This window comes from Sitophilus oryzae, unplaced genomic scaffold (genome assembly GCF_002938485.1).
Source record: "Sitophilus oryzae breed Bouriz unplaced genomic scaffold, Soryzae_2.0 scaffold_302_pilon_pilon, whole genome shotgun sequence".
Lineage (NCBI taxonomy): Eukaryota > Metazoa > Arthropoda > Insecta > Coleoptera > Curculionidae > Sitophilus > Sitophilus oryzae.
The window spans coordinates 1,564,486-1,578,990 of record NW_022146866.1 but is presented as its reverse complement, the minus strand read 5'-3'; the positions used below and the strand labels follow the sequence as shown (position 1 = coordinate 1,578,990).

Sequence of the window (14,505 nt, the reverse complement as noted above, 5' to 3'; positions counted from 1 at the left end):
CAATACGTTACAAATTACAATTGACATTACCTTTTTAGGGGGTAGCAATTCGTCAAGGCTGGAATTATCATCGTTGGCTGGAGCAACTGAGTGAGTGGCGTGTACCAAAATGTCAATGACGGAAGTGACATTGCCATCTGACGATGCTAACATAAGATCGACATCGTGAATACCGTTCTCGACATTCTTCACAACCATACAGATATCTTTCCTAAAAAGTTAAAATATATTTCCAAGGTGTAAAAGAATAGGAAAGAAAAAAATTAGAGGTTGATTCCATAAGTGTATGGTAATCGCAAAACAATTTCCGATGCACGTGATCAACTTGAGTGACAAGCGATGGCGACAGCGCTGCCAGATTGTTATGGATTTATGTAATAAATCTTAAGTAAAATTGCAAATTCATATATATTTGTTATATCATTTTTTAAAGATTTTTACGTTTTATTTTTAATTTAATAGTTGATGTTTTAATAATTAATTGATTTATTTGTTTTATAGCTTATTTAACTTATTACATATTGACAAAAACTAGTCCATTATGAAAATTATTCTAAGCGTTATTATGGGTTATTTATTTATTTATTGACGTACAACTTACAACACCACAAGTTGTAATAACAAGTAAGAGGGTGCTATTAATGCACACATTAATACCACAGATTATAAACTTTGTTTTTTCTTTATTGTTTTTCGTGGTTCCAATTTTCGGAATCGGGCACTAGTTAGGATATTCGTTTGCGCACATAGCACGCCCATTTATGGCCTCTAAAATTGTGCACAGCGCCTGAACGGCCCAGTTATTAGAGAGATATCGGAAAACCGAATAGCGTCATGCAGTATTTACGCGTACCTTATTTTGACAGTTAGAGAGATATCGGTAAACAGAATAGCGTCATGCAGTATTTACGTGTACCTTATTTTGACAGTTACGATATGCGCGAGTCACTTTTTAACGCCACGCCCGCTAATAACGTTACCGCCTGACGTAATTTGCGGATCAATTACACAAGTAGATTTTGTGATTAAACTATAATAATTTTATCTTAATGTTTTTTTGAAAATTGTTTATGTTTATTTACAGAATTTTATTATTTATTCTTTATATTTGATATATATAACCATTGGACTAACATGAATAAGTAAAATAAAATAAAACACACTAATAACACAGATTAGGTATACTATATATGTATACAGATAAAAATCTTGTCCCTAAATCGTGGTACGAAAATTATTTTTTATGACGATGAGCAAACGAGTAAAATTTCCTGTGCGCAAAAATAAACTCGCGTTTAAACAGCGTAATAACTGGGCCGGTCAGGCGCTGTGCACAATTTTGGAGACCATAAGTGGGCGTGCTATGTGCGCAAACTAGTAACCTAACTAGTGCGCGACTCCGAAAATTGGAACCACGAAAAACAATGCTTTTGACAAGTTTATAATCTGTGCTAATAATCACAGAATTTACTAAAAACTATCGTAAAAATAAGTTTGAAAGTGGTATAATGTGCTTACCAATCAAACTTACTTTTCTGACTGCAATCAAGGGTAATAAAGCACCTTTATTGTCACGTTCTCCTTCAAAAGAGTATATCAGGGAAGCTACAAGCTCTTTGCTTGAACTGTTTAAATGCTTGGGCATATTTTCAACACACAATCTCAAGAAATGCAGTACAAAAATTTAATTCTTAAAAGAACTGTTTGTGCTTAAAGGTACAATTTAAAAAAAAACACTTATAAAATAAAAAACGAGAATTACTCACAAAGATTCAACAACACGATATTATACAAAATAATGAGTGAGATTATGATAATTGTCAAATGATAAACGACAACGTTGCGCACTTGCAACACGGCGCAATGTGACCAACACAGGGATAATAAAATTCGGTTTAAACTAATTTTTGCACCTTTAAGCTTCATTCAGAACCTCGCAAATAGTGAAATAAATTAGTGGATTAAATTAACATAGAAGTTTGTTCCTTTATTTTCAATGTAAGCATTCAGAACGTCAAAATTAGTGGTAGACATTTTAAATTAGTAGAAAAAGTTATCAAACTTAACTTTTCCATTAATTATACTTCAAAATTTACGAGAAATGTCATTTAAATGACTTTGATTATATTCCGTCAAGAAAAATTATGGTTAGAAATCAAAAGCTGATTGTTTTATAACTCAAATAATAAGCTCTCTCTATGGATACAACTGACAACCGCAAGCTGTTGCTGGGTTATTCTATTCATTTTAATGGTGTTTTTTTGACATTGTGAATGATTGTAAACTAAAAAGTAAAAAGTGTAATTGAAACCACTAATTTATTCCACTAATTGCGAGGTTCTGAATGAAGCTTTAATCTAAATAAAATATCTGTTAGAATCATGTGCTCTATAAAGTAAATAAAGAGCTGCTCGGTATCTTAAATTATACAACAAATTTAAACATTTTTGCCGAAATTTCATTTAGTCAGGCTTTAGTGTCAATTTCGATATGATTGATGACCGCAGGAGATGACCGGATTGTGCACCGGAAAATGTTTTGCGATGACCGTATATTCCTATTATTTGGATTTGATATCTCCATTGGTGTATATTTTAGTTTCACTTACCCATTTAAGATCCTGGCCAAAGCAAAATGGGAATTTTTATTCCAATTTACTCCTAAGGGATTATGCAATGAACAATGAATGGCGAAGGGTCTCTTTGCAGCAAGAAATGCAGGCATGTCTTTAATTCTAAAAATAACACTGTTAAAATTTCAATTTCAAAACGGATGGTGAACTTTATACCTATTCGCCTCGACCACCTGGCTCTTTCCATAGTCAATAAAGAACATGTCATATGTGTTTGTCTCATCAACTTTTATAATATCAATTAATCTAGCTCTACACCATTTCACGTCTTTGTCTTTTTGGTAGTCGGCTATATATAAAGCTAGATACAGTTGATCTAAAAGAAAAAAAAAATAAGACCTCTTACATTTTACCTTGCGGTACATGTAATTATCCACCCCAAACTATACAGTATCTGTGGCTGAACTTGCAATACAGAATTTAGAAAACTATAATACCAGGAATGTAGGTTTTTTGCATTTTTTTAGATCTCTCACTTATATTTCAGTATGGCAGAAGTTACTGTGGTCGTCACCAATTTTCTAATAAACCAATGCTACTAAAATTAACGGTTTTGGAGAAAAAAAATATCTATAAAAGAAAATTCATCTGGTGATGCTACTGATCAGTACAAACAGTGTGGTTTAAAGAGAAAACGAGTGACTATTTCATTAATATCTTCTGAAGTACTACAGAACTTTTTAAATACAGTTTGTATAGAAATGGGTAATTTTGTGGGTAGCATATGAGATCAAAATTTGTTAAATTTTACAAGGATATTACATCTATAAGAAAAAAAGTATTTATCCATCCAACGATTTTTTTGAAAATCAATTTTACTTTTTTCCTGTCGTTACTTTTTAAAAATTCAAAAAACTAATTGCACATTCTCATAACCACTTTATTAGGGCTATCTGATAATATTTTTAGATTTTCAAATTAGCCGATTTAAACTAATTTTAAGTCTGGCTCTGCTTTTTTTAATATTTAATCTATTCATCGTTACAATATTGATAAGCCTTCAAACTTAACAATGACATGGGGTAAAACATTGGATACTGAAAATCAACTGCAATAAAAAATAAATAATATAAATATAATCTACATATAATGCTAATCTAGATAATGTTTATCTGTGCCGTCTCTACCGAAGTAACGACTTGCTCTAGAAAGTTGCTTTTTTTACTAAAAGATTTGTAAAAAATGTCGTCGCCGGATTTTTTGTTTTTCATTTGATTAAAAAATAAAAAGTTTTTTTTTTCCTGATGTGGCGGATGCGCCAGGCTTCAACTAGTATAATAAAAACAATCAAATAATTTCCCCGTAAGATGAATCGGAAATGGTAGAGCAGTATAATGGCCATCGAGGTTCCTGGACCTGTCGCCAAGAGGCCAAGGGGGGTGTTGCATTAGTTGACGTCATTTATAAAAGTGAAATCATTATTTTTCAACATTTACAATAGATTTGTGCAATAGGCAAAGTGGTAGCCGTTTCGAACATGTAGAGCATTAAAAACTAGTTTGTAGAAGTTGATTTATTTATAATAACAACGATTAATATTATGCATATTATTATATCATACTGAGATTTCAAATTCATAATAAAAAAGTTGAAAATAATATCTTTAAATTGCTGACCTGGTTATTTATTTGAATCTTTCAATTAGCTCGATTTTTCTTTTTCAATTTTAATTAGCGCTGATCAATATTATTGCGATGAATATAATCAGGTTAAATAATTTAAAAAAAACAGACTCGGACTTGAAATTATTTTAAATAATAATTAAATAGTTTTGTTGTTGTTAAGGTACCAAAAACAAAAATAAAAGTATAAAGTGTGGCATATCATTGTACTTAGGAGACCGAGTTCTTTCAAAAACTGAAATAAAAAATGCAGATCCGTATTTAAAAAAATTAAGTTGGCCTCCGTATCTCACAAATTATCGGCTAACTTGAAAATCTAAAAATACTATCAGATAGCCCTAATAAACTGGCTATGAGAATGTGCAATTAGTTTTTGATTTGCTAAAAAGTAACGACAGGGAAAAATAAAATTGATTTTCAAAAAAATCCGTTTTTTCCAAAAAAACTCAGCAATCCTTGAAATTTTTAAAACTTTTTTGATGGTATCTTGGTAAACATATCAAAGCGCAACTTGGCCCCAATTTAACCATCTTCGTATCTATTACAGTTTCCGACATACCAATGCTTGTACCTCGAATTTGTAGAACCCTGTAAAATACATTTTTCGTATACTCGCTATTTAAACCCGTGTATTTCTATATATCAATTGTTTACGATATTCTCCGACGATGGCAGCATCGGCGGAGAATGTACCAAGCCTATAAACTATTATTCAACTATGACATTTATTATGAATTATACAGGAACAAGTCAATATATTTTGTATTTATACTTAATAAATAAAATAATGTTCACGAATAAGAAGAAAAAAATCCATCTCTGTGTGATACAGGTGGATAATAATAGCCTATCAGCTATCATGATATAAATCTTGTTACAAACCTCTACTATCAATTTGCAGATCATTTATGACTTAATTAATAATTAAAAATAAATATAAAATAATAATTTGCACCCAAGAGTAGATCTAGGTTAAAAACACTTACTGAGTTGGAATTCCTCAACCGACTCGGCTCCACCCATCTTGATATAGTTCTCTATGTCAGAATTTAGTTGCTGTAATTTCGGTTCATCATTTTTGTATTGAATATAGAAGCTTTCCATTGAATTAATGTGTTGCACAGTTATTTTCCCCATATTACCTAAAAATAAATAACTTGTAGTTTCCACTTTTTGTCAAGAGAATTCTTATTTAGAAGTAACAAAGGCATAAAAATAGAATAACATTTTTCAATATTTTTCTTCTTGGTTTATAAGTTTTTGATTCATTATTAACAAATAATAATATAATTACCTGAATTATACTTTTGGTCTTTGGGTTTTGTATATTTTTGAAGATTTTTTGATGGTTTTCTCGACGTGCTAGGGCTGCTATTTTCTTCACTCAAAACCAATTGCTCAGACTTGTTAATAATTTCTTGTAGCTCAGTTTCAATTTCAGGGTCATTTTCCAAAACATAGTCATCATCCAATTCGTTTTCTGTAACTAATCGGTATTGAGAATTTTCACATTTTTCCACGTCAAAAGCCGACTCTAACGAATCAAATATACCGGAGTCAACTGTAAATCTAAAAAATAAAGTTTGATATAGCTTGTTTAAGATATCAGGATATTTGTTATGAAAAAAGTTTAGTTTTTCAGTAATTCTTCTTCACAATATTTAATAGGGTAGGTCAAAAAAATCGACTATTATTTTTCGCTTTATACTTTGAAAAAAATGGACACGTCAAAAAAAATCTATCCAAGTAAGAGCTCTCAATTTTAATAGAAAGGTCCTACGCCTTTCAGTTTTCTATTTTTTCCTTTATTATTAGAAAGAAAAAATCATATCTCGGTATCGTATATACAGGGTGGTCCGAAATGTATTCCGGAAACTTCGGTAGCATATTCTACAGATAAAGATAAGTAAAAAGGTTCGTATAAATGTATGTCCTAAAATGCTTACTTTCAGAGATATAGGGTGTAGAAGTTTCATTTTTATTTCGATTTTTTTCAAATAATTTATGAAGTAACGTCAATATTTGAATGAAAATTGGTGTCTGGAAGTTTTTTGACATGAAAAATTTAATTTTGATGTCAATATGACTCCTACTTGTAGAGGGCGCCACCTACATATTTTTGAACTGGTTTGAGGAGTAATAACTTTTCGTTCGTACCTGTATAAAACTACTGAGTATAAAAATATGCATTTACGAAGTTTTTTACGTAAAAAAGGTCTCTAGGTACAAATCGCTATGCGTAATGGTTCTCGAGATATTTGGAATCGAAATTATCAATATCTATCATCATTGACATAAATTAAACTAAAGTTGACTAATTAGTTATTCGACTAAAATCATAAAATTGATATATTTTTGTGTCACAAGTTCAACAGAAATTGTTTTATATTCATTTTTTCGCAGAAAAAATTATAATTAATTTAAAAAAATAAAAATTTGCGAAATTTATTATTTCAGTCAAGTAACTATCTACTCAACATGTTTAATTTTTGTCAATAATGACATGAATTGACTATTTTCATTCTAAATATCTTGAGAACGGTTGCTCGTAGCGATTTTTACCAAGAGACATTTTTTACGAAAAAAGTCACGGAAATGTATATTTTTTCACTCCAATAGTTTTATATAGGTGCGGACGAAAACTTATTACTCTTCAAAACAGTTAAAACACATGTAGGTGGCACCCCCTAAAAATTGGAGTCATATTGACATCAAAATCAAATTTCTCATGTCAAAAAACTCCCAGACACCAATTTTCATCCAAATATTGACGTTACTTCAAAAATTATTTGGAAAAAATCGAAATAAAAATGAAACTTCTACACCCTGTATCTCCGAAACTAAGCATTTTAGAACATATATTTATAGGAACTTTTTTACTTATTTTATCTGCAGAATATGCTGCTGAAGTTTCCGGAATACAGTTCGGACCACCCTGTATACAGGGTGACTGAAGTCTTGATCATCTGCTGATGATGCTAACATGGTTAGCAAAACGCGCCTCCAGTGTAAAAGTAAAAGTGTTTTGGTGTATTGTGGCGATTTAGTGTTTTATTTTGCTGTATAACACCAAAGGTTCCAACCCCCAACTGTAATCACTAAGCATTTTAGGACATACATTTATACGAACTTTTTTACTTATTTGTATCTGCAGAATGCTGCCGAAGTTTCCGGAATACAATTCGGACCACCCTGTATATAGAAAAAAATTGTCGTCACAGATATTTGTAGAAGATTTGTTTTTTGAGGTGTGTACCAACCTTTTTTCAGAGTATAAAGTGAAAAAAAATAGTTGATTTTTTTGACCCATCCTAATATTTAAGTATTTTTTGTACATACCTAATCGGGTCGGAATTGCCATTTTCATTTAATAAAAACCTAGGAATGTTGGATACATCTCTTAGTTTTTCTAAAGCGCCTTTTAGATTCATTTTTACGTCTTTACACGTTTTGTGGTCAATAGCAACTAGTTGCTTCAGCATATCAATGGACTGGCACAAAGATGCTTGAATAGGATTCAAATTTCTACAATCAAAACAAAAATTAAAACCGACTATTAGACATTTTTCAAATATAATTACCCAATAGCTGCCTGAAACTCTTCCACTTCTTTATGTAATTTGTTTTCAATTGATGATATTGTTGCATGTAAGTCTGCAAAATAATCTCGAATCTCCTTTCTGACAGTGTCAGTACTATAACTTGTTAGGTTTGATGCTTTCTACAATTAAAATCAAAAATTACCTAGTTCTAACTAGAATTCTATAAAAAAAAACAGCGTCGTAATGGCTTTTAAAATAGCAAAAATGATAATTTCGTCGAACCAATGAGTTAGAAACTTATTTTTTTACAAAGATAACTATTCTTTATATACTTTTAACTTTTTTCTGTATTAAGGTATATTTTTATTAAATTTTTAATAGAAAAATTCTAAGAATCGATCCATACATGACGCCGTTTCTATTCAATCATATACAATATGTGATAAAATAACACTTACCTTCTGACATATCAACAGCTCTTTCAAGACCTTTTCAGCATCTTTTTTCAAACTTGTAAATTCTATCATTTCTAAGTCACTCTAAAAAAATATAAGAATGATAAAAAAGTTACAATCAAGCATTTTGTATGAACATATATTCTAATGAACTATTCTTCTCTTGAACATAATGAACATAATTCTAAAACACTATGAGAAATTACATTGGAATTATATGAAAAAAATTGTAGTCTAAAAGCTAGCAACGTTTTCGAGAATTTTAAGAAAGCTGGCTCTTTAATATAACTTTTGCTATGCTCTCTGAAACAGCGTGCGGGGCGTCCGGCTGCCGATAAACGTTGCGTTCACAACTGAGCATTGAAAGAGTTGGCATGCTATTTTTTTGTAATACACTCACCGGCAAAAAAAAAACCAACCACTAAAAACTACTCCTAATTTCAAAGTTGGATTTCTTGCGAATCGCTCATTAGATTTTATTTTTTTTTAAAAATTGTAAATTAATTCCTTCTTAACGGATGCTACGTCAGCAACTTTTATTCCGAATTTATTTTGAGCATATACGGGGCATAACAATAAGACGAAGTTTTTTGCCCGAACTTTGTAACACCCTGTAGGGTGCAGCAGGTGTAGTAGCTATTTCTAAATCAAATCATATTGTAGCCTCATCTTTTGTGAGCATTTTGTTTTTTTAATCACGACATTATCTCTGTTTGTATTGGAGATACGCTGCTTTGAAACAAACGCATCGAAAAAAGCTTTAAAAACAAATCAAACAAAACATCAGAACGTAGGTAAGTTTAATCTGAAAAGTAACTAAAACATGAAAATTAAAAAAGAAAGGTGAAGAAATTTTAAGGGACCTAGTGGCGATCTAGTATCCACTCGCCTGGTGAAATTTCCCGTTTCCATATATCGATCCAAGGCATCCTGTATTCTGTAACTTTGACATAAAAACGTTACGCTTTCAAAGCGATGAGCGCAAGTATTCGATCAGCGAAACGCAAGGCAGTCGATTTTGGTATTCTCGTTGCCATGCATCGTGTTCTGGATACGCGTTGAGCACATATTGGCAATATCACAATTTCTAACGTAGCTAATAGTCAAAAGTTGATAACTGACGGATGTAACAATGAAAAATGTCAATGTTACGTGAATTTTATAACCTATTGTTGAGTTATGTCAAGCTGTTTTTCTATGGATATGTCATTATTCTTATTATACGAGGGAAGTGTTCAAGACGCTTCTCAAGGAGGGTCCACATTTAGTAACATGTTATATAACATTGCTATTTAACAAGCTACATGTAACATGTTAAAAAACCGGGAGCCGTCCACATTATAGTTTTCGTAGTCATGAATCGTTTTGGCGAGAAAGAGGTTCAGCTCGCAGCAGCGGCGTGCGTAATTATTTTTGAACTAAGGGAAAGAAAGTCGAGAAAAAAGCGGTTTTCAGTCCGCCATAGCCTACCAGCAAGATCTAGATACAGTTGAACCAATTAGCTTATCTTTTCAATACTTGCCTCGGCTGTTTCTCGTTCTGTCATTTAAAAACATTAATAATTTACAGTACGTCTCGTCTGCTGGATCCAGGGTTCGGAAAACTACATGATACTTTTAAAAACTACATAAACTACATTACATGTAGTAAATGTAGTTTATGTAGAGGGTATAGTTTATGTAACCTATGTATGTAACTTTCAAATGTCAAAGGTTTGAGGTGAGGTTTTCAACACATAATGTATTTAAGAAAACAGAAGAAATATGCCTTTAAATATAATATTTACATCATATTATCTCTATTACACCTCATACAAAGGAAAATTATCCATAATATCAATACATAGTTTATTTACGTAGTTTTCATGTAGTTATTGAACGGGAAAAGACGCAGTTTTTGAAGAAAAACTACACGTAGTTAATCAGGTAAATTACGTCTTAATTAACTACTTCCGAACCCTGGCTGGATCTGTGTCTATGAAAGGAATGCGGACAAAAAACATTTAAATAAACAGCAATATATTTTATACGTCGATTTGACGAGTGCGTCACCGCAAATCGCTCCGCCCACTCACTTTATTGGCTACTTGCAAATTTGTCGAATTTTTATTGATGGGACGCGTCGTCTATTTTTTACGAAAAACATCGAGAGAATATCGTTTCCCCTCTCACGGATACCCCGTAGCCACAGAACGGACAGAGGTACTGTAAAAGCAAAAGCAAACCATTTTGAATTATCCACTTCATCTAAACCATGCAGTTCCTGATTTGCATTTCTTTTGTTCCCGCTGGAACTGGCCTATTAGATTACGCATTTTTTCTCAACTTTTTCTGTTTCCAAATACCTACTGTGAAATGAAAATCGCTGTCATTTTATATGGAAAATTATATGGGGAATGTCATCGATCGTCAGTCCAAGCCAACTGGACTGGACGGGAGGCCGACGGGACGCAGTTTTTTTTTCGATCATACGGTATTATGGACCAGTAAATAAACAAACCAATATCAGCTCACCACACTAAGATTCTGTCGCGCACGTCCCTGAAAATATGAGCGGCTAAACAAGAAATTTAGCAAGTGTGGACGCGTTGTTTCATGTTACAATAGCAATGTTGCACAACATCTTTTGATCTTTACCGACTACAAATGGATAACATCTAGCAAGTTATATAGCATCGAAATTTGCTAAATATAACTAAAAAATATATAACATGTTATATAACTTTGCTATATAGCAGTGTTATATAGCAAGTGTGGACCGTCCTTCAGCATTTTCGATGTTTTGAACAATATTTATAGCTGCCAAGTCGTAAATTATCAATTACTTATTGAGGAATTTATAGAAGTAGTAATTTTCACTAAAGAGCAAGATAACGCACAAAATCACAATTTTTTCGATTTTCACTGACAGTTCGACAAGCAAAATGATCCTTAAGGCAGGGTTTCTTAAACTTTTTGCAAAGTGGTCCGTGACACTTTCGCAATTTGTACAATTCCACGGACCCCTATCAGAAATAGAGGAAAATAAAAAAAGCCTTATTTACATAAAAAAAAAGTTTGTTAACACATACACTAGTAAACTAGTGAGAAGGATTCTGCTGTTTAGCCTCAATGAGAACGTTAAATTGTGGGGTTATCTTCGACAAGGCAAGGCGCATATATCATTTGCGACGTTCAATCGGTTGCGACTTTATGTTTTATTGAGACCAGAACAGAGAACCCTGCCTCGCAAAGGTACGTAATAGCCAATGGTATCAGAACGGACATAGCTCGCTTGACAAGAAGAGGGTAAGCTTGACTTAAAGAACACCAAAACTCGCCAAGATCTTTTGCATTAAATTCAGCTTTTAAAACTTCTTTTTATCTCATGCCAATTAAGTCATCTTTAATGAGATCTTCATCGCTGATATTATCCGTATCGATTATAAATGGACCCCGCACCCACGTTTCATTTTCAGGCGATTCTAAGTTAAAGTGGCCTTCAAAAGAAGTTTGCAATGTATCCAAATGCTTAGACACCTCTTTCTGTAGCATTTTTGATATCGTGTTGCCGTCACCTTGTGCTATTAACTCTTCAAACATCGGAAAATTTGCAAAGTTACCAGATTCCACCATCCTTTTCCAAAGTGACATTTTACATATAAAACCTTTCAACCGTTCAGATGCATCCACGATGGTCACCGCAGAGCTCTGAAGAGACAAGTTAATCTCATTCAATTGGGTAAATATATCGCCAAATACGCTAGCCCCCATACAAAATCTTCGCTCTCTAGATATTCAGATAGTGAATTTTCTTTATCTTTTAGAAAAAGTAACACTTCTGTCAAACAATCGCTTTAAGACCTGTCCCCTTGACAGCGAACGAACTTCTGTTCAGTAAAGCAGCACTTCATGTTCTGACCCCATTTCTTGACAAAATCTTTTAAACAGGCGGTGCCGCGGTGGTTTAAGGCTCTTGCTCTGCTAATTATTTTGACACAAGTAGACATAACTTCCTTCACGAATGTAGGTAAAGTCCGTGAAGACAAGGCATGTCGATGCAAGACATAATGAGTTATTATGGCATGAGGGATCTCGTTCTTGACTAAAGCCGCGAAACCAGACGTATTACCAAGCATTGCGGGAGCTCCATCGGTGTCTGCACAAGTTTAGTCTTCCATTTTGTTCGATGAAAAACCTTTTTGTCATTTCAAAAACATCCGAAACATCCTTTGTAGTCTCCAAAAGTGAAATGCAAAAAAGAAACTCTTCTTTAATACTACGTGTGTCTTGTTGTACGTAACGAACAAATACCAAGAGTTGGCTACATTGTGACACATCGGTGCTTTCATCCAATTTAATACTGAATGGAAACAGTGAAGCAATTAATTCTTCAACAACTTGTAAAACATTTGACGACATTTCAACAATTCTAGAATGAATAACAACGTTTGATAAGGGAACAGCTTCAACTTTGTTTTTTTGGATCCTTACGCGCATCGCGTAGTGTTTAGTGATTAAATACCTACTGAATTCGCCGCCCTACACTATTTATTTTCTTAATAACTATGTTTATAGTTAACTGACGTTATGCGGATCGCGGACCCCTGGAGACACATGCTATGGACCACACTTTATGAAAGGCAACCATTTTCAAAGCGCTCAGCGCAATCAGTAAAGACGCTAAGCGCGTTAGACGACAATACCGAAATCGTTAATTAAGTGCGCGCTCAGCGAAAATTAACTTGATATACGCTGAGCGTCTAAAAGCGCTTAGCGTTTTCAAAGTTAAAGAATACGGGCCCTGACTGTTGTTCGAAATATACCCAGGGTATCGGAGACATAACGTTGACTTCGCCCATCCTCAATTATTAAAGCCACAATACGAGCAACATCCGTTACAGATAAGGGCATTTTTTAATTTGACAACCGTTGTTGTCATATTGCAAATACTCATAAATCCGTTTTCGCTTATGTCGCACAGTAGGCAATATGTCCAAACCAAGTTGCAAAAAATAACATCCACAGTTAGCATTTATGGCAATAACATTAGATTGGAAACATATTAGTTAAGAGGAAATCACATAAAACTAACAAAAAAACATATTCGGAGTCTCTTTCGAGGGGCTGTAAAACGAACTTTGCGCAAAACCTACATTTTCAGTTAATTTGTGTCCAATAACTGCCTTTTTTCTACAATTTTTTAAATAGTAGGCGTTGCATTCAAGTGACACAGTATTATAACAATTGAATCGGACGACCTTAGCTTGCTGTCAATAATTATTGTGAAATTGTCATAATGTGTTTTACGTAAGTAGATTCCCGGTTGCGGTAAATTTAATGTCAAGGTAAGTAAAAAAGGATCTTTTATTTTGATTTTTTGGATAAAAACTAGGTAAAGGTCAAAGTAGAACATAATCATTTAAGGTTTTTTTGATAGTGGCATATATTCTATCTTAGAAAAGTTAAGTCAAAAAAATCGCAAAAAATCGCAACTTTAAACTTATTGGAAGCGTATGTCTCCATGTCAAAGTATGTGTATAGTAAGATCCTTTATGTGGATACTTCTCATAAATTAATTGTTATAGTAGCTAGAGAAGAACTTGAAATATAAAGTTAAGTAATTTTTCTCAAGATTTCCGAGGTATGTCATAAATGTCAAATGACATTTTTTGACAAATTGACAAATTTTGACAGTACCTAATTTTTTAAATTAAATGCAATGGATTTTTCTTTCAGATTTAAAAATGTGCACTTCGTGACCATCGCTTCCAGCTGTTATAAAACAAAATATCAGTAAATAGTAGGTGGTAAAATCAAATTTAGATATAATAGGTATAAGTTCTGTTATTTTCGAAATCGTCATTGTTTAAGTCTCAGAATATTGTTACTTATTTAAAATATAATAATAAAATATTGTTCACATATTGTCTGGTATTATTAGAGATCCAACTTATTCAAATGACAAACAATCTTGAATAAAAGTTCGATTGGATTAGTATACTTAGGGTTTTCTTTTATACATTGACACCCCCTTTATCTTTTTTATTTGACGTTTCCGAAAACTGTCTCAAATGAAAGTGGTTTTGAATAAATTTGCCAAAAAAGTCATTTCGCATATCCAAAGTGCTTCAAAAAATCTGGGCGTGGTTCAACTATCTTATTTCAAATTAGGTATAGGATATGCTACATAAAAGTAGTTAGGATTTTTAGGAGAAAATAAAAAAAAATAAATAAAAAATTGGGTACTAATTTTAAATAAGAAAGTTGGGCACC

At 32.6% G+C, this 14,505-nt stretch overlaps 1 protein-coding gene across 3 annotated transcripts in view; it reads right to left on the bottom strand.

Annotated features, from left to right (window-relative positions):
* The window catches only part of LOC115884602 (RING finger protein 17), a 50,219-nt gene that overhangs the window by 30,640 nt on the left and 5,074 nt on the right, over nt 1–14,505 (bottom strand). For all 3 annotated transcript variants that reach the window (XM_030903232.1, XM_030903233.1, XM_030903234.1), the window contains exons 7-14: nt 8,255–8,335; nt 7,836–7,975; nt 7,594–7,779; nt 5,549–5,823; nt 5,241–5,396; nt 2,789–2,948; nt 2,609–2,734; nt 31–211 (exon numbers count right to left, since the gene is read on the bottom strand). In XM_030903232.1, coding sequence (XP_030759092.1) covers nt 31–211; nt 2,609–2,734; nt 2,789–2,948; nt 5,241–5,396; nt 5,549–5,823; nt 7,594–7,779; nt 7,836–7,975; nt 8,255–8,335 — 1,305 coding nt within the window. The remainder of the gene's footprint in view (nt 1–30; nt 212–2,608; nt 2,735–2,788; nt 2,949–5,240; nt 5,397–5,548; nt 5,824–7,593; nt 7,780–7,835; nt 7,976–8,254; nt 8,336–14,505) is intronic.